The sequence below is a fragment of the Euprymna scolopes genome, chromosome 30 (assembly GCF_053919585.1).
Source record: "Euprymna scolopes isolate OS-2025 chromosome 30, ASM5391958v1, whole genome shotgun sequence".
NCBI lineage: Eukaryota > Metazoa > Mollusca > Cephalopoda > Sepiida > Sepiolidae > Euprymna > Euprymna scolopes.
The window spans coordinates 92,951,750-92,972,432 of record NC_136511.1 but is presented as its reverse complement, the minus strand read 5'-3'; the positions used below and the strand labels follow the sequence as shown (position 1 = coordinate 92,972,432).

The window sequence follows — 20,683 nt, the reverse complement described above, 5'->3', positions numbered from 1 at the left end:
TTCTGATAAGATTCAGCCTCTTATTAAGACCAATTTATTTCTCCTTAATCAGGAAGCTCGAAATGCATTTGACAGTCTAAAGCTAGATATTGAATCAGCTGTAATAAAAACTATCGATGAGAATGCTCCCCTTGAGTTGAAGACTGATGCCTCTGATTGTGTTCTTTCTGGAGTCCTCAACCAAAATGGTAGACCAGTTGGTTTTTTCTCACAAACTCTACACGGCTCTGAACTAAACCATCCAGCTGTTGAAAAGGAAGTGGCTGCCATTATAGAAGCAGTTAGATATAGGCGCCATTACCTCTTGGGGAAGCACGTCAAACTTATTACTGATCAGAAATCAGTAAAATTTGTTTACGACCAAAATCGCCATAGTTGAATAAAAAACGATAAATTACTCCGTTGGAGATTGGAACTTTCATGCTTCAATTTTGACATTATTTGGTGAGAATAATCTTGTAGCTGATGCATTGATACATGCTCCTTGCGCTACTGTGAATTGTAGCAACAACCTCCTCAATTTGCATCGATCCTTGTGCCATCCTGGGATTACAAGGATGATGGTCTCCATAAGTAGAAACCTCCCTTACTCTCTTGAGGATATTCGACAGATGACAAAGGACTGTATTGTTTGCAACAAGTGCAAACCAAGATTTTTCTGCCCTGTTGATGGGCATTTAATCAAATTAACTCAACCTTTTGAGAGGTTGAACCTCGATTTTAAAGGACCCCTACCTTCATCTACCCCAAATAAGTATATGTTGGTATTAGTTGATGAATACAGCCACTTCCCATTTGTATACCCTTGTAAAGACACAAGTACCCAAAGTGTACTGCAATCTTGCTCCCACCTGTTTTCTATATTTGGCATGCTCAGCCAAGTTCATTCAGATAACAGCTGTTTTCAAGAGTTCTGAGTACAAGAATTATATGCACGGCAAAGGGATCTCCACCAGTTACAGCACTCCATATCACCCACAGGGGAATGGTCAAGTGGAGCGAATGAATGGAACAGTGTGGAAAACTATTTCATTAGCATTGGAAGACAAAGATTTGACGACTGAACACTGAGAAGAGATTTTAGCAGACTGCCTCCATTCCATTCAGTCTTTAATATTCACAGCCACAAATGAGACACCTCATCAGCGCCTGTTTAAACACCCAAGAAGATCAGTGTCCGGGACAGCGGTACCATCTTGGATGACCGAATCTGGTTTTGTTTTAATGCAGAGACACAACCAGTTAACTAAATATGAACCCCTAGTTGATTAGGTTGAACTTCTAGATGCTAACCCCCATTATGCCTTTGTTCGATCTAACGAGGGTAGGCAGATGACTGTATCTACACGTGACTTGGCCCCGTTGAAAGACTTCCAATTCACCGATCACCCACATGACTTGGAAAACTGGAATGATACACCAGCAGATCAGCAAGAGGAAAATTCACCCCCACCAGTAGAACCACCTGTTTTATGATGGTCAGAACGTAGTAGAAGACCACTAGATAAGTTGAATTTGTGATTCTAGAGTTTAGTGAATCTTGATTAAATTTATTTTGCGCATCAGAACTATTAAATTGCACTCCTTGTGCTAGCTGAATTAGTGAGTTTTAACATTGCGAACCTGAACTATTAAACTACATTCCTTGCATTAGTTGTGATCAATCCACCTTCATACACTAATACTTGAATGAACTTTCCATTCACGGCAGGAACTTTCTAATTTGATGGAGGGGAGAATGTTGTATTGTGTTTCGTATGGATACGAAACTTCCCAATAGCACTCTCCCTGACGAATCGCTAGCTCTGTATACTACTCCAGTAGTGTGCGCCATGTTACTTTATAGTGTTAACGTCGGACCCAGTGTATCATTCTTTTGTGCTAATAAAAACCTTATTTAAAGGGTATACAGTATTTGTTTTACTTACAAAGCCCCCCCCCCCAACACACACACACCTACAAACACCCGAGCAACGCCGGGCACCTCCACTAGTAAAAGGCAAAATGTGTGTGCACAACATTTTTTGTATGTCCAGCAAAGGTTTTTTTTTGGGGGGGGGGGTCTCTGTGGGGTTACTACATTTTAGAACTTTTTATATACCGTGGAGATTGTAATATCTACGATTTGCGACCGTGTGTTTTGTCTAGATTTATTTACATCGACTTTTACAAAATTCTTGCTATTTCAGTTCCCCTCATGTGTGTTCGGCTTTTTCATATAAAAGCAAAACTAATCTGAAGCAAAGGCACTTTCCTGGCCCTCGTGCCGGGAACGTTCAGAAAGCAATAAAGCTTTGATCAATGCGAAGGAAACAAACTCCTTATATCAGACAATTACTATTCAATTTGGACAATCCCCTTTTTATGGGGAGCTGGTTTTCCCCCCTCCCCCAACATCTTGGGGAAATAAAACTAGCTAAAGTTGGGTAAACAAACCCCCAAAAAACTGCCTCTCAGTAAAAGTTAACTGCAGGATTTCTTTTTTTTCTTTTTTTCTTTTACATGAAGGTCACCACTTATCAAGGCCCGAAAGTGATTCAGAGATAAGGGCTATTGTGTAATCAATGGGATAGTATCGTAGCAATCGTTAGTATTGGAGATTTGATAAAGTGTCTTACTTAAGGAGACGGTTCATCAAGAATTTGTTTATGTTGGACTTGAAGACATCCAAGTTGTAATCAGGTGGGAAACAGGCAAACAGAAGAGAGTTCCACAGGTGTGCACTTCTAAGAAAGAAGCTTTGCTCATGGGATCTACGTTTTGATTTAGGCATAGATAAAGAGTGGGGAAAATTACTGACAGTGGTTTCAGCTAGACGGGTGTTTATCATGAAAGATTGGCGAGGAGGGACCAGAGATTGGAGCTCAGAGGAGGACTTGCTATGGAAATAATGATAAAGACAGACTCGCAATGTCTCTTCTGTGGGAGAGAGGTTGCAGGGAAGAGAAAAGGACATCCTCACATGTCGTGTCATCAGCATAGATGTCAACAAATGATTTAAGTATGTGTTTTGGGAGATCATTGATGTAGATCCAGAACAGAGTTAGGCCCAGGATGGACCCCTGAGGTGCTCCAGCATTAATACTGTAGGCCTCTGATTTCTGCCCATCAACCACTACTCTTATGAGCCTATCAGAGAGAAATGATTTAATAATTGAGAAAACATTTCCAGTTATACTGTAGCTGGAAATCTTGTGAAGTAGGCCCTTATGCCATACCTTATTAAAGGCCTTTGATATGTCAAGAGCAATTGCCCTAGAAAGGAAGCCTTTGTTGAGAGATTCACTAATCCTATGAGATCTATAATCCTCATTAAATTCACGCACCTGTCAATTCAGTTTCAATCCTTAAATAAATTCAAATGTTTTTCTGTTACTCTCCTTTGTTGGCCGAGTGGGTAACATGTCAGGTTTTTTTCACACTTTATTTTCCACCTTTGCCTCAAGGCTTCTGGTTTGATCCTACATGCCTTCCAAAACTTTTTATTTTATTTTATCATATTTGTTTTCATTTACCCCCTCCCCCAACACATACACCTACAAACACACGGGCAATGCTGGGTATCCCCGCTAGTCTATGATATAAATCTCACCTGTTTGTTTAAATGTATGTATGTTTATATATCTGCCTAAAACTTTCGACAGAGGCGACGGATTTTCACGAGATCAGTATCCTTTTGAAGCTCAATCCTTCAGACGACAAATCTTGAAAAATGGGCTAAACACATCAATTCCTTCACCTTCAACTGGACACTTTTTTTACAAGGAGGGGTCGATTGAATCAACGACGTTGCATAAAAAATATTATTTCGACCACCTGTGATGTCACAATTGCAGTGGGCACACCGATAAAACTGGGGTTTTTTTTCACCTCTTTTTCCTCTGGTGCATTATGGGTTTCAGCCTGCTTACTACTCCTAATTTTTTTTTTTTTTTTGTGCTCACAATTTTCTTTTTTAAAAAATTTTTTTTTGCTCAACCAACACCCTTACACACACCTCCACTTTCTTTTCCACCTTCACGTCATGGGTTTGAGCCTGCCTGCCTACTACAACTGTTTTGTTTTTTTTTGCTCAAACACACACCTCCAAACACCCGGGTAATGCCGTGATCCCTAAATCCGATGTGCTAGGTTGTAAAAGCATACATAATTCCTTAAGAAGTTACTCCCACAAAAAAATACAGAGAAGAATACATTTTTTTGTTGACTGCTCTGATACAATAGAATGTCTCAAAAATAGTTGCTTATTTTATGTTAAATTTATATGTAAAACTGATTCTGCACTCTAAATTCTTAAATGAATCTTTTTTATATTTACTTTTTATATAATTCTAAATAAATGTTTGTCAGTATTTTTTTATTGACAAAACTGTTCTTATTTTATTGCTATTCCTTTCTGGTACTTTTTTCTGGTATTTTTTTCTGGTATTTTTTTCTGGTACTTTTTTCTGGTATTTTTTTCTGGTATGGCATTCTTAAAAAATATCAATGCTTGTTTTTTTGTTTTGTTTTATTCATCAATTTGCAATTTTAACTTTTTGTTGCAATTATAGCTAATTCATCCAAAAAGAAAAACGCTATTTCCCATTTTTAAGCAGTTGCATGTAAAAAGCATAAATAACTTAGTGATAAATAAAAATAAAATAAAAATAAAAGTACAAAAATCAGTTTTCCATATAAATTATACATAAAATCGTCACCTCTTTTGGATCTGACAGCATTTTAAGGACATGTAACCTATTTTTGTTTGCTTCAAATCTTGACCATATTAATGTTCCTGATCAACCTTTAGTAGAAATATTTATTATTAAAAGTCATAAAAGATTTGTCTAGTTTTTACTACCTCCTGGTAATATGAAAAATAAAGTAATTAATCAATATTATATGATTTTATGGTCCAGACAAGGTTAGCAATAAAAAATTAATTAACTGCATTAACAGCTAAAATGTCTCAAAATCGAAAATATTTTATGTAAAATTATATGCGCAACTAACTCACACTCTAAATACTAAAAGTAATTGTTGTGTATTAAAAAAAAATCCCCATAATCTCATTTTTTAAGAAGATGGTTTAATTTTCAATGTAGATATACTGTCTTTTTTCATTTGATAAACTCTTAATTGTTTTCCATCCAATATTTTGATAAATTCATTGGGAGATTTTCATCCATATTTTTAAATAGGGCCAACATATTCATCAGACAACAAGAAGCTCAGAATATTGTCAAAGAAAACTTGTCCAGCGGTTTAAATCGTTTAATGTGAAGTGTCTGAAAGGCGTCATATAGATGTTTAGTGAATAGGTATGAAAATAAATGTGATTAAGGAATAAGCAAGTGAACTTTAAAATGTTTACTTTGTTTAAAATAGTTCAGCAATGATAAATAAATTAAACTGGAGAGTCAATGCTACATCTGGACCTGAGATTCCTCACTTGTAGTCTTTGGCCATTATTTTTTGTAAATGAATAAACTAATAACAAATAAATATGTGTTTATTTCATTTTTTAGAAAATTTTTTTTCACAAAATCGTTTTGGAATCAGAAATGAGGCTCAAATTTTTTCAATTCTGATACCAATTCCCCAAAAGTTTCGATTTTTCTGATTTCTGATTCCGATTAATCATCCCAACATTAGTTTATATGCATGTATGTTGTGTTTATATCTATTTGTGTTTGTATGGTGAAAAGCTTGAAATAAGTGACCTTGTGTTGCATATGTTGAAGCAAAATGTTGATGGGTTCTCTGTAATGCAGATTTTTCTACCTCAATCAATTACTTCTTGAGAGGAGAAGAGATAACATGAATAAATATTACCAATGACAACATGAGTTTAATATGGTGCCCATGTTAACTGCATACATTTTTCAATAATTTTTCATTCAATCCATTTCTAACTGACAGATAGAACTCTTCTTCAGATTGTTTACCTATTTTTTCATTGTTATTGTTTTAAAGTTTTTCTCTTTAAATAATGCAATATCCTAATTTAACAAATCATTTCTATTCTTTTTTTTCAGGCTGACATTGTTGTAAATTCTGCTCCAGCAAATATGAAATTGAACTCTGCTGGACAAGTTTCTGCTTCAATTTTGTCTCGTGCTGGAACTGGAATACAAGAAGAATGTGATGAAAAATTTCCAAATGGGATTAAACATTTGCAAGTGGCCATCACAAGTGGTTATACGCTGCCATACAGTCTGGTTTTCCACTGTACTGTCGCCTATATATCAAATCAAAATTGCTTCACTGTAAATATATTTACTTAAAAATTATTTTAACGCTATCTATCTGTTGAAATGACTCAGATGAGAGGGCTCAAAGAAGATGAGAGGAAAGTTAGTTGAAAAAAGTGAAACAAAACTGTTTTATATCAGAAATAGCTGAATAAGTATTTATGAAGCTATGGATCATCCTAATAATAAACTCCTCCACATCAACACAGTCTAATAATAGTAAATCTACGTTGGTAATGGTGTGATGAATGCATGTTATCTTTCATTCTTTTTTACACTTTTTCAATTCTCCTTTGTTTACTTCTCAACAATTTTTCTTTTGTTTTTCCAGTGCATTTATTGTACCCATCTTCCTATTTGGCACTGTTATCAATAGGAACATTGGAAAATACTTTACAATTTTTCAATTTAGCAAAATTAGTAGTATTGTCTCGGTTTGACCACTCTTGTTTACAAAGCTTTACACCCATTTTAAAAAACAAATATAGGCTTTGCCCCCAAACCTTGACCTTTCAAACACATGCATACGTACACCTCTTTTTTCACATGTAGTCAAATCTACTTGTTGAACAAAAACTATTTAAATACAATCAACCAACATCATTTATACCACAACAAATTCGGCCATTAATTAATTATCATTAATTAATTATGACCCAGGTACTCTACTGTAGTATGCCTTCTTCTAAATAAATTCAGCAAATATCATCTCCCCCCACCTTCCCCAAATAGCAGCTCAGCCTGTAGCTTTTTAGCCATTGAGTCCCAAATCAAAGATAAGATCATTCATGTAATAACCTGTTCTCTGCTGATTTCAATGAAATACTGATTCTGTGCAGTTCTAGGAGGTCCACCTTCTCAGGCTTTCCCTTCTCTCTTTGAGAAGTGGTTAGTTTGTTCCTAATCGCCAAAGACATCAAGCTGAGAAGATCAATGGGGCTACACAGACATCTTTTGTTGGGTCGGAATGCTCCTCCTCTGGAGCGCCAACTTTTCAATCACAGTTTCCAACTCTAGTATCAAAATTCTCAGATGAATTTTAGGATTTCTATTCAAATAAACATATAATTTGAATTGGTTAATACTTTAAAATCATATTTGACCTGAACAGAACAAAAAGGAAGTGGTTTAATTTAAATTGTTTCTACTTAAATTTTAGTGAAGTTTTTTAATTAGATATTTTTATTCAGAAAACTAAATAAAAAATATCTAATTAAAACGTTTTTTTTATAATTTTAATACATGGAACAGATTTAATTTTGTTCTTAAACTGTGTAAGAAGAAAAAGCAAAAATTCTTAAAAAGAAGGTAAAACTGAAGAAAAAGAGGTAAACATTTAATTTGGTTTTGTTTTGTGCAAAGAAAATTTTAATTTTAAAATGTTTACCGTTTTTAAAAATTAGTATAGTGTACATTCACCAAAAATTTTTCATCCAGTCGATTTCTAACCAACAGATGACTCTTTTTCAGTTTGTTTATCTGTTTTTTGGTTGAGTTTTTTTTGTTTATGTAGAGGTGGAATCGAACGCAAGACGCCCAGTTACAAGACCGGAGTGGTCTTGGTGTCACACCCTCATAGAAGTAGACTCGCCCACTTGCATGAGAGGTGAGAGCAGTCTACTTAAATAAGACATTCACGGCAACCGGTGCTTTCAAATATACATCGTCTTGCTGACATTTTACATGGCGTTGCCGATATAGAAAACCTGCTACAAACAACGTTGGAATATGGACGAACAAACACAGCAGACATTACTTCAACTGATCCTTGAGAACATCATCCTGCAAAGAGATGGAGGACAGTCCAGCAAGCCACTTACAACACATAAAGCTTGTAGCCGTCAGAAGCTTACACAAAGAAGTGTACCGACAAAAATTCCACTCCATAAGGCAGAAGGAGGGGGAATCAGTTATGGAGTTCATGGCATGACTTCGATCAGTCGCAATATTCTGCGACTTTTCAGTGACTTGTCCGAACGGGATAGGATGCATCAGAAAGTCCAACGATATGGTAACAGGACAAATGGGGGGGAGGGCTGGCAAACCTGGAGCATCAAAGCAAGGTGATGTCAGAGGCTGCGACGCTTACGACACTGGAAAAAAAGTTCAACAGGCTTGTCAGCCTAGAGACCACGGATAAGTCTATCCCCCATCCCCACAGTAGTGTATACTCTACTACAATAAGCATACAGAGGTCAGGCCGCATACAGTGGCCTTGGGGGAACCAGACTGTATCAACTCTGAGTGACACTGAACCCTATAAATGGTGTGGGAAGAGCTCACACCGTCACGGCTCAAAAGGACGAGGGGGCTGCCCAGCAGCAAAGATGACTTGTCACAGTTGTGCCTTGACCAGACATTTAAAAAGAGTCTGCCGAAAACCGAAGTAGGGGTTCAGCAACAGATTTACAGCGGGAGTGGTCTGAACAGAATCTAGAACTCTCACTATCCAAGGACACAAAAAGGGTCGTAACCAGATGATTTTCCAAGAGGGGCAAATAAAAAAGAGAGGTGAAGCCAACCTAACAAAACCAAAGGCCATCCCGCACCTTATTTGGAACAAAAATAAGTTCCGAAGAGGTACTCCTGATCTAGCACCAACCCGGAGATAACTCCGATTCCAGAGGCCCATGCGGAGTTCGGGCACATCTCCATAGGTTCAGCTGGCCTCAATACTCACCGAATTTATGCAATCACAAACACTGAGGCACAGACATGCTCTAGCGAACCAGAAATCCAAAAAATTCAGAAGTTTCCAGACAAATATCTAGTACCGACCAGTCACCAAATTCGGGGAATCACAGAAAACCTACTAAACATAACAGGCATGATATTTTCTAAAATCAGAGTAGGATCACGGGAAACACGTCAGATTATATATATATCAAAAAATATATCAGATTTCTGCCTGTATGAGTCAGCCCTAAAAGACCTTGGTCTGGTATCAGAGAACTTTCCAGATCCAACTTCCCAGCAGAATGTGGCAACTAGCGATGGCGGAAAGGCACCATATGGGTGCCCACAAAGAACTACTGTCCCACCTAAGCCGGACAATATCAGCTCTTATAATATAATCTGTAATGGTTTCAGCTTCCATTCGTTTTAGAGAGGTCAGTTCAGTATATAAAGAAATAATTTTGGATTTTCCTTTGCAGCTAAATAATGTTCAATGCTTTGCTGCCATCGCCCAGGGTTTCTCTTATTACCAGTGATAGACTTCGAGCACTGTATTAATTCCGCAAAGACAGTTGCATTCTTTTTAAGGAAGTCGGGGTCGTTTCTGTTTTTAGGTTGTGTTTGAAGTACTTTGTGTAGCTTTTGAATTTGTAGACATCCTAGAAATTTCACTTGCCACAATTTGAATTTTTATTCGGATCCATTGAAATAAAGACGTATGTTGGGTCCATAACCTCTAGAAGTGTAAGCCATGTTTAGTTTCAGAACAGTTTCCGATGGTTCATTGTTCTACACAAGTCCTGGGAGGTGACTGGTTTGCAGTAGACAGAACATGAATTAATTTGATTCGTCAGTTCCTAGCACCATTGTTTATAAATAGAATCTCCTGACTGTGCCGAATCATACCCCATTATACTGCAAAAATATTGTAACTCTTGTAATTCTTGATAACGGAAGACAGGATAAAACCCACCAAAAAAATTACTGAAGCAATACGGAATTTTCCGACGGCAAAAAATATAACTGACATAAGATCCTGGTTTGGAATGGTAAACCAGATAGCCTATGCTTTTTCTTAGCCCAAAGTAATGGCCCCATTCTGGGAGCTGCTGAAGACAAAAAATTGAAAGTTCTACTGGGACAGCACATTCGATCGAATCTTCAAAGAGTCGAAAAGAAGGATCACAGAAGAGACCAGGAACAGTGTAAGAACCTTTGAAATGAACAGACCAATTTGTTTGTCAACGGACTTCAGTAGGACAGGCTTGGGATATTTTTTTTTCCAGAAGCACTGCAACTGTGCGACCGAAGCCGGACCGAAGTGTGGTGAGGACCACTGGAGATTAATTCTGGCCGGCTCCTAATTTACTAATGATGCAGAGTCCCGATACACACCAGTTGAAGGAGAGGCCATAGCATTAGTCTATGAACTGGAAGCATGTCACATGTTCATTTTGGAATACCCAGCGCTGTTAGTCACCGTAGACCATAAGGCCTTGGTGAAGATCTTCTCGGACAAAGCTCTGGAGGACATAAAGAACCCGAGACTTCAAAGAACTGTGCGACCGAAGCCGGACCGAAGTTTGGTGAGGACCACTGGAGATTAATCCTGGCCGGCTCCTAATTTACTAATGATGCAGAGTCCCGATACGCACCAGTTGAAGGAGAGGCCATAGCATTAGTCTATGAACTGGAAGCATGTCGCATGTTCGTTTTGGAATGCCCAGCGCTGTTAGTCACCGTAGACCATAAGGCCTTGGTGAAGATCTTCTGGACAAAGCTCTGGAGGACATAATGCGGCACTAGATTGTACATCGAGATGCCTAGTAATGTTAAGCCAGGAGGAAGAAAACGAAAAGGACATCTCACAAACCATGGATAGTGCCATAAGAGCGTCATTTAACTCAACTTATGAACAGGACCCCAAATTAAGGTCAATAAAATGGGACAGGATTGTGGCTGCAGCTTCTACTGACGAGGAATGCTGTACCCTCACCGAATTCATACAAAATGGTTTCCCTAAATCTTGGCACAAACTGCCGGAGACAATTGGCTGGTTTTGGCATATGAAAAAGGAGTTATATTGCTTGAAAGGGGTGACGATAATGGGAAATAAAATCTTCATATGCAGAAAACTATGTGTGGAGGTACTGGAATCGCTCCATCTGGCGCATCAAGGCGTCAATGGAATGTTGACAAACACCAGACAGGCTGTTTTGGCCCGGACTGGACGCGAGCATTCATCAGACCCAGGCCCAGTGCAAAGTATGCAACAAAATAGCTCCATCACAACCTAGGGAACTCCTAATGCCACCCTCAAACCCTGTGTTCCCATTTCAGAAGATGGTGACGGACTTTTTTGATTTACGAGGGAAGAACTACCTAGTATATGCAGATAGATACACCAGATGGGTAGAAGTCACTCTGATGTCATCTGCAAATGCTAAAACCACATGTGACACCCTACGAAACTGGTTCTGCACGTACAGCGTCCCAGAGGAACTGTCAACCGATGGTGGACTACCATTTGACTCCAGTGAATATAACCGATTCCTAGATAATTGGGGCATAAGGAAACGAACATCATCGGCATATTACTCTCAAAGCAACAGGAGAGCACAATTGGCCATTAAAATGGCTAAAAGGATACTAGCATGGACAGTTGTGGTCGCCTATGCTATGATCGGGCAGCTAGGTCCATACTGACTCATTGCAACACCCCGGTACAAGACCTATATATGTCTCCAGCAATGATGCTCTATGGTCGCGTGATAAAGGAACATCTCCCAGTGCTCCAGAACCAATATTGAATCCATAAACGCTGGAGAGAAATCAGTCATTATAGAGAAACAGCGATGGCAAAAAGACACTAACGGAATGAAATCTGAAAGTCACCCACTTCAAGAAATGAAAATCAGGGAAACAATGCCGGCTCAAAACCAAGTTAGTCCACACCCACTACGATGGGCAAAGACAGGAAGGGTAGTGGAAATATTGGGTAACCGGTAGGATAATGTACGCATTGATGAGAGTAACCGGGTAATCCATCGCAATCGCAGATTCCTCTGAAGATATATGGTAGATACCCCTTGTCATTCGATACCTGAGGAGCCACCAGGAATGTTGGATGCCATAGACAATCTAACAGGGCCCAAAATACCGGGACAATGGTTCACCAGGTGTATGGATCAATACCAGCGCGAAACATCCGACACTCTAACAGAACAGATGGAGGTGGATGACACAGTATCCCCTGGGATGATGGAGGTTGAGGAAGACCAACTGGTGTGTCATAGCAGAAGGGTAATGCGACCACCCAGGAACCTATCCCCACAGACATGGGGCACGCCACAAACTAACCCAAAACCTCAAATCATTGAACCACAATGTGAGTATCTTGTGGCCCTAGAAGGGGGAGAGCGTGTAGAGGTGGAATCAAACCCAAGATGCCCAGTTACAAGACCGGAGTGGTCTTGACGTCATACCCTCATAGAAGTAGATTCACCCGCTTGCATGAGAGGCGAGAGTAGGCTACTTAAGCAAGACATTCACGACAACTGGTGCTTTCAAATATACGTCGTCTTGCCGACACTTTGCAGTTTACAATAGATTTTATTATATTAATACTCTCTATTCTGATATTGTCTCATCTCCCTCAAATCAGTTGTTATATGCAGCTGATTTAGAAATTGACAAGGGTTTAGTTATGGATTGAGTTAAGAACTGGCTTGCTTTGTTTTATCCTGTTTAGACTCAGCGCCTGCCTTTAAATTGTTTGCATATCCCTTTTCTTCCTGAGATTCTTATGGATGGCTCTGCTCTCAATGAGAAATTGGCTCTAAAACTTCTTGGTCTTTCTTTCTCATCAAAACTTTCTTGGCGATCCATTACTCTTTTTGCTCCTCATAAAATCAGTTCTCTCTATCATTCTAAACACTTTCTCACACTCGAGGCTGTCTCTATAAATCTACCATCAGATCATGTATTGAGTAGTTGTGAATCTCTATAAATCTAATATCAGATCACATATTGAGTACTGTTGTGAATCTCTATAAATCTACCATCAGACCATGTATTGAGTAGTTGTGAATCTCTATAAATCTACCATCAGACCATGTATTGAGTAGTTGTGAATCTCTATAAATCTAATATCAGATCACGTATTGAGTACTGCCGTGAATCTCTATAAATCTACCATCAGACCATGTATTGAGTAGTTGTGAATTTCGATAAATCTAATATCAGATCACGTATTGAGTACTGTTGTGAATCTTTATAAATCTAATATCAGATCACGTATTGAGTACTGTTGTGAATCTCTATAAATCTACTATCAGATCACGTATTGAGTACTGTTGTGAATCTCTATAAATCTAATATCAGATCACGTATTGAGTACTGTTGTGAATCTCTATAAATCTAACATCAGATCACGTATTGAGTACTGTTGTGAATCTCTATAAATCTAACATCAGATCATGTATTGAGTACTGTTGTGAATCTCTATAAATCTAATATCAGATCACGTATTGAGTACTGTTGTGAATCTCTATAAATCTAATATCAGATCACGTATTGAGTACTGTTGTGAATCTCTATAAATCTAATATCAGATCACGTATTGAGTACTGTTGTGAATCTCTATAAATCTAATATCAGATCACGTATGTAGTACTGTTGTGAATCTCTATAAATCTAATATCAGATCATGTATTGAGTACTGTTGTGAATCTCTATAAATCTACTATCAGATCACGTATTGAGTACTGTTGTGAATCTCTATAAATCTAATATCAGATCACGTATTGAGTACTGTTGTGAATCTCTATAAATCTAATATCAGATCACGTATTGAGTACTGTTGTGAATCTCTATAAATCTAATATCAGATCATGTATTGAGTACTGTTGTGAATCTCTATAAATCTACTATCAGATCACGTATTGAGTACTGTTGTGAATCTCTATAAATCTAATATCAGATCACGTATTGAGTACTGTTGTGAATCTCTATAAATCTAATATCAGATCACGTATTGAGTACTGTTGTGAATCTCTATAAATCTAATATCAGATCATGTATTGAGTACTGTTGTGAATCTCTATAAATCTACTATCAGATCACGTATTGAGTACTGTTGTGAATCTCTATAAATCTAATATCAGATCATGTATTGAGTACTGTTGTGAATCTCTATAAATCTACTATCAGATCATGTATTGAGTACTGTTGTGAATCTCTATAAATCTAATATCAGATCATGTATTGAGTAGTTGTGAATCTCTATAAATCTAATATCACATCACGTATTGAGTACTGTTGTGAATCTCTATAAATCTACCATCAGACCATGTATTGAGTACTGTTGTGAATCTCTATAAATCTACTATCAGATCATGTATTGCGTAGTTGTGAATCTCTATAAATCTACTATCAGATCATGTATTGAGTAGTTGTGAATCTCTATAAATCTAATATCAGATCACGTATTGAGTACTGTTGTGAATCTCTATAAATCTAATATCACATCACGTATTGAGTACTGTTGTGAATCTCTATAAATCTAATATCAGATCATGTATTGAGTACTGTTGTGAATCTCTATAAATCTACTATCAGATCATGTATTGAGTACTGTTGTGAATCTCTATAAATCTAATATCAGATCATGTATTGAGTAGTTGTGAATCTCTATAAATCTAATATCACATCACGTATTGAGTACTGTTGTGAATCTCTATAAATCTACCATCAGACCATGTATTGAGTACTGTTGTGAATCTCTATAAATCTACTATCAGATCATGTATTACGTAGTTGTGAATCTCTATAAATCTACTATCAGATCATGTATTGAGTAGTTGTGAATCTCTATAAATCTAATATCAGATCACGTATTGAGTACTGTTGTGAATCTCTATAAATCTACCATCAGACCATGTATTGAGTAGTTGTGAATCTCTATAAATCTACTATCAGATCATGTATTGAGTACTGTTGTGAATCTCTATAAATCTACTATCAGATCATGTATTGAGTACTGTTGTGAATCTCTGTCTCATTTAAATGTTCTTGATAAATTACAGAAATTATCCCCATCCTTTCTTCTTTGCAACTTCTCTCTTACAGATGTGATGTTACTAATCTCAGACATTTTTTTTATAAATTTTCCTGTTGCATGTGTTCTTCAGAATTATCTGATTTGTTCAATGCTTCTTTTGTTCTAGCTCATTTGACTCATTGTCTCCATTAATTAATGTTCTCCATTAATTAATGTTCTCCATTAATTAATGGTCTCCATTAATTCACTGTCTTAATACCTCAGTGTAATCCAGTTTCCTATTACAGTAGCTTCTTTCCAAGAACTACAATCTGGTGGAATTCTTTTCCTGCTTATGGTTTTCATCCTTTCTCCACCCTGGCCCTTTCAAGACTAAGGTCAATAGACATCTCTTTCCTTTGCAATAATCATTTGTTAGTCTTCTTAGCTTCTTACATCTAGTGGTTTTATATTTTTTAATTTTTATTTAAACATTTTGATGAAAACATAACGTACTTTTTATATGATATCTAATTAAAAAATGGAGAATGTTTAAATTAAAAAAAAGTTTCATTTTAAAATGTATGTTTATAAAATTGTTTAGCAGTTATTTAAAGAAATGGATGTGTTTTAATTTTTGATTTTATATTTTATTGTAACACCTCTCTGGGCAGGTCCACATCATACACACAGGCAAGAAAATGTGCATTAACCCTAAGTCCCGGTGGCTATACTTTTAACTCTGTCTAGTGGTGGACCTTTCAAGAGTGCTAGACTCCCACTGGTCACTGGAAAATACTACTCAGATGCTTCAAACACACAAAACGATTTTGTGCTGAGTTCTCTTCTAACAATGACTATGTCTGTGTCTTCCCCGTCTGAACATCAGGCAGGGTAGATCTGAAATCAACTGCATCTTCAATTCGACAATCAACAAATAAAATTGTAATTTTTCTTATAAACAAAAAAATAATCATTCATTGAAAGTTACAAAACTCTGATTGTTCATAAGTTCTGACTCTAAATTTAAATGTTCTAGGAACTAACGGCTTCCATTAGTAAAGTTGGGGCTTGTTTCTTCACAGTGTAGATTCAGAGGCTTAGAATAAAGTGAGACTTAAGTCAGGGATTTCTCTCCAACTGGTGTGAAAATCCCAGGCAGTCAGTATAGTGTCTGAAGTCAGGGTTTCTCTCTATCTAGCAGATGGCAGAATATGTTTTAAGTCAGGGTTTCTCTTGGACTGGTGTGGAAGCCCCAGGCAGATAGCAGAGTGTGTCCATTTTTGCCTTTCATTATATTGAGAATCAGAATTCCATTTCACAATTCTCAGTCAGTTTTTGACAATCTCAGGCAGTTTTTCAAATTCTCAGGCTTAAAAAAAAAACATTTTTCTTTTCTTCTTTCTTAGTATGCATCTCTGACTGCCACTCCCAACAGGAGGGTTCATTGCCTTCACCCTCCATTAGGTCTCTACCTTTCACCATCACTCATGTGGGAGGACCCATCCTTCATTTGTATAACCAAGGGTTTTTTCAAGTGCCATTTCGTATGAGTAAAATAATGAATAATTCGGTTATCTTTTTAAGATGATCAAATTCCCCTGGACAATAATAAATAGACATTTGACTTTGTTTCCACCATCTTGTTTTTCCTTATCCAAACAAATAATATCTGGCCTATTAAATTTTGACCACCTAGAATTTGGTTAACTGCTTTTTTTTTTTTAAACAGGAGTGGCCTATACAGATGAACTTGTCAGATAGCCAAAAAGCGTCATTTCTGACATTTATTTTTTTTCAGATATCTTTATTTTTGAGCATCTGGTTTTCAGCTAGTGTTCTTTTTTTAATGGCCATTTATGTCAACAGAAATTATCATGAAAAAAAAAGATTTCTTCTTTATCAATATTCACAAATAAGTGTGTAAGTGTATTAAATTGATACTAAAATAACTATTCCTAACAATGCCTTTCCATCATCATCAGCAGCATCATCAATATTATCACTGATATCATCACCATCATCACTGCTATCATCATCACTAACATCATTACTACCATCATCATTACTACCATCATCACTGCCATCATCATCAACATCATTGCTGTCACCATCACTGGCATTACCATTATCATCATCGTAACATCCAACAACACTGTCACATATGGCCCTATCATTTTTCTCCTTTACACAGTAAATGACACCTATAAATGCACAAAAAAGAAACTAAATAAAGTAATTGAGAATTTTAAAAATAAATACATAAAAAGAAAAGAAAATAAAGTTATAAATTTCTCCAAATAATTATTCATTTGGAAGTTCAAAAAGGATCAGATCCCTCATATCATGGATATGCATGTTTGTAGGTGTACATGTGTGTGGATTATAGATCATGCGACAGGAGAAAATGGCAATAAAAATCAAAGACTACTCATGCAATGTAAAGTTTTTCAATACCCAATCTCATCAGGGTACTCAGCACCCTTTACAATTATCTTGCCTTTCTTTTATTTTTTCCTATTTTGTTTTGTTTGTTAAATTTCTTTTTTTTTCATTTATTTTTTCAATTCTTGACTTCACAGCAAGTTTCAATACCTTGGATATTCTTTCTGCAGGTGAGATTTCCACCTGGATCTCAACCCTTTCTGTCAAAGGCTTTAACTCATGCGCTCCATCTTGGTCGTGGCAAAGTGCACTTCCCCATATCCTCTCTTCACTCTACTGTTCGTGTTTAGGTTGACCTAACTTTTTCTTGCCCCTTATCCATACGAACCATCCTACTATTACCAATACTATTGCGATCAGCAGGATCCGTCCAACCAGCTAAACCATTATACCAACCTGGTCCTCACTTTCTCTTACGTTTTCCCTGCCTACAAGATTCAGTTGCGCCATTAATTGCTTGAAGCTAATTTGCTTCACAGCTTTCAACAATTCAGGCATTCTATGTAAGGTAATATTAGAAAACTCCTTGACTATGGGCTCCCATAGCTCTGTCCATTTGCTCATATTAGTCCCGATTAATTTTAGAAATGAATCTAGTTTCAATTTCTCCTCTGCCTGGTAATATGGGAGCAAGGAAATAGATGCCCTAAAGGTGGCACATCCCATGGGCAGTCCTATAATGGACAATGGGCGGGTGTAACTATTATTGGTTTAGTGGCCTTACCCTCACAGACTCTCAATAACTCAATTTCTTCTTGGGTGGCTACTGCTCAAATTCCATCGGACACAGCCACTGCTGAAGGCAACAACATGTTGGTTAATACTTCTGCACAACATTTTATTATTCCTTCTTTGTCTTTTTTGAGTAATTCTAACACACACACAGACCATAAGTGCTTATCACGTAACTTGGACTCATCAATCCACATTTCCCCAAAGAATCGGCTTAGCATCTTCTTGTTTCTTCATTTGTTAACAACATAAATTTTGTCCTGGCTATGTTTAAGGCCACAAATTCTGTCTCTACTTTATATTTAGCCACTGCCCCCATTTTTTGGTCAATTTCAGAGTATAGATATATTTTGAATGCACTATCATGGTCCAATAACGGAATAGACACCAGTACCACAAGTTTTTTCCCTTCCAATAGCGTGACGCACCCCAATACACTGTAGTACTTCCACAACTGTTTAGTGGAGTTCACAGGCAACCTTAAATTATGTGGTAGTTTGGCCTGTATCTTCAACAGCATTTCACTCAATCTTCCTGGGGTTGTTATACTGAACGACAGGTATCCAAATGACAACATATCCAACTGCATACTCTAAGAGTAACATCAATGACTCTCCCATCTGGTGTACTCTACCCATTATGGTCACTAACTGGAAGTACATCTGTACAAAATCATCTAGTTCTTACAGTTCTGACATTATGATGCCAGTCATATTAGTCATTTCTTCTTTAAATAGCTGCACCTGGGAAATTAATTAAGCTGGCTCTGTTTGCAGCTAACTCTACCCTAGTAACATTTAATATTGACACGTTCTCCCTTGCCACATTTTCTACTGCTCATGTTTCAATGTTTCCTCCTAATTACCTTAATATCAATGTCCCAGATAATACACTTATACGCTTTTATCATTATTGGTAACACTGATCTCTCTTGCCTCATCTACAGTGATTCTATCCCTCTTAGGTAGGATTTCATATCTCTCCATTGTTTCTCTATTAAGTTTCTTTCCCTCACTAGGAAGACTAACAGTCATACATATTCTTCACGGTGCGCAAACTTTTGGATCACCTGAGCTTTGGATTCTCAGTAATTGTGATACTTCCTCTCTCAACTGCGGCACCGACAATCCATACGGCTGCAGATCACCAAGGAGATCAACCACCTGGATCTTGTGATCATCACTTTGCTGCTCTTCTAAAATATGGTATTCTCACTGTGTTTCCAAGTTCCCACTATAGTCATCACTGACAGCATTATCTCTCCTATTTCTATCTGCGACGAGATAGAGGAAAATTCGGTTTTAGTTGTAGAACTCCTCTGGATGTCTGAAATCAAACACAATGAAAATGGAGTAGATGTGGTAAACTGGTGACTGCAAATACCCAAACCAAGCATGTGATAGTCATTCACTTATCTCCAACTACTTCGATGACAGTTGTTATAAAAAAAAAAAATAAAATTACCATCAGCACCGTCGGTTTCAAATCCAACCAATCTGCTGAAAACCTTAATAGCTACATTCCAGCAGAGCAATAAATCAAAAAGCTTTAAAATAAAAAAATTGAGAACACAATATTTTTTCTTTTGTATATGCATTAGAAAAATCAGCACGATGTCATTACTGTCAGTTTTGCTTTTTTTTTAAAGATGGTTATAATTTTATACCTCTCTCCCTCCTTATTTAATTAATCAATAATATTTTGAGGTCAAATAACTCCCTACTCAACAGTTTAAATGCTTTAAAATTCCCTTCAAATAATTTGTTGTCTCACTCCTTTATAAGCTCCGCTCAACAAAAGTATCACAATTGCTTGCCAAGACAATGTCAGAATTAAATTCCAATTTGACAGTTTAAATGCTTAAAAATCCTCTTAAAATAATTTCCCTTGTTTTATTCTGCAGTATTTAAGGTTCAAATTCCATGATACACACGCTTTAGTTTCTATCTTTTTTTACTCTCTCTTTCCGTTTCTCTTTTTGAAAAAAAAAGTTTTTTTGGTAAAAACACAAAAATGTCTGTTAACACTCAGTTGAATCTGTCACAAGATTGTAATTTCCTGCAAATCACAGTGCCACTAAAATATATCTTTTTCTTCAACTGTTCTTTTTTTTTAATTTTTATTTTCCTAAAAAAAAAACGGTTTAATGCCCCTGAAAAGAAATGTCCGTAGTCACTCGTTTGTGTAAGATCCTGAGTTCACAGCACCATAAATTTAACTCTTCTCTAGGCGAGTCCTCGTCATGCATATGGGCAAGGAAATGCATATTAATCCTAAGTTCTGATGGCTACACTTTTAACTGTCTAGTGATGGAACCTTCTAGAGTGACCAGACTCCCACTGGTCATTGGAAAATATCACTCAGATGCTTGGAACACAAAAAATTTGCACAACCCTAAGTCTGTGTGGCAACACTGTTTACTTCAGCCAGCTATATATCGCTTCAACTTTGTGCTGAGTTCTCTTCTCACAATGGCTGTGTCTGTGTCTTCATCCTCTGGGCGTCACGGTAGATCTGAAATCAACTGTATTTTCAATTTGACAATCAACAAAGA

General features: G+C 37.0%; 1 protein-coding gene across 4 annotated transcripts in view; it reads left to right on the top strand.

Annotated features, from left to right (window-relative positions):
* Nucleotides 1-20,683, top strand: part of LOC145254571 (uncharacterized) — a 257,538-nt gene that overhangs the window by 227,513 nt on the left and 9,342 nt on the right. For all 4 annotated transcript variants that reach the window (XM_080113179.1, XM_080113178.1, XM_080113177.1 and 1 more), the window contains exon 4: nt 6,021-6,251. In XM_080113179.1, coding sequence (XP_079969305.1) covers nt 6,021-6,251 — 231 coding nt within the window. The remainder of the gene's footprint in view (nt 1-6,020; nt 6,252-20,683) is intronic.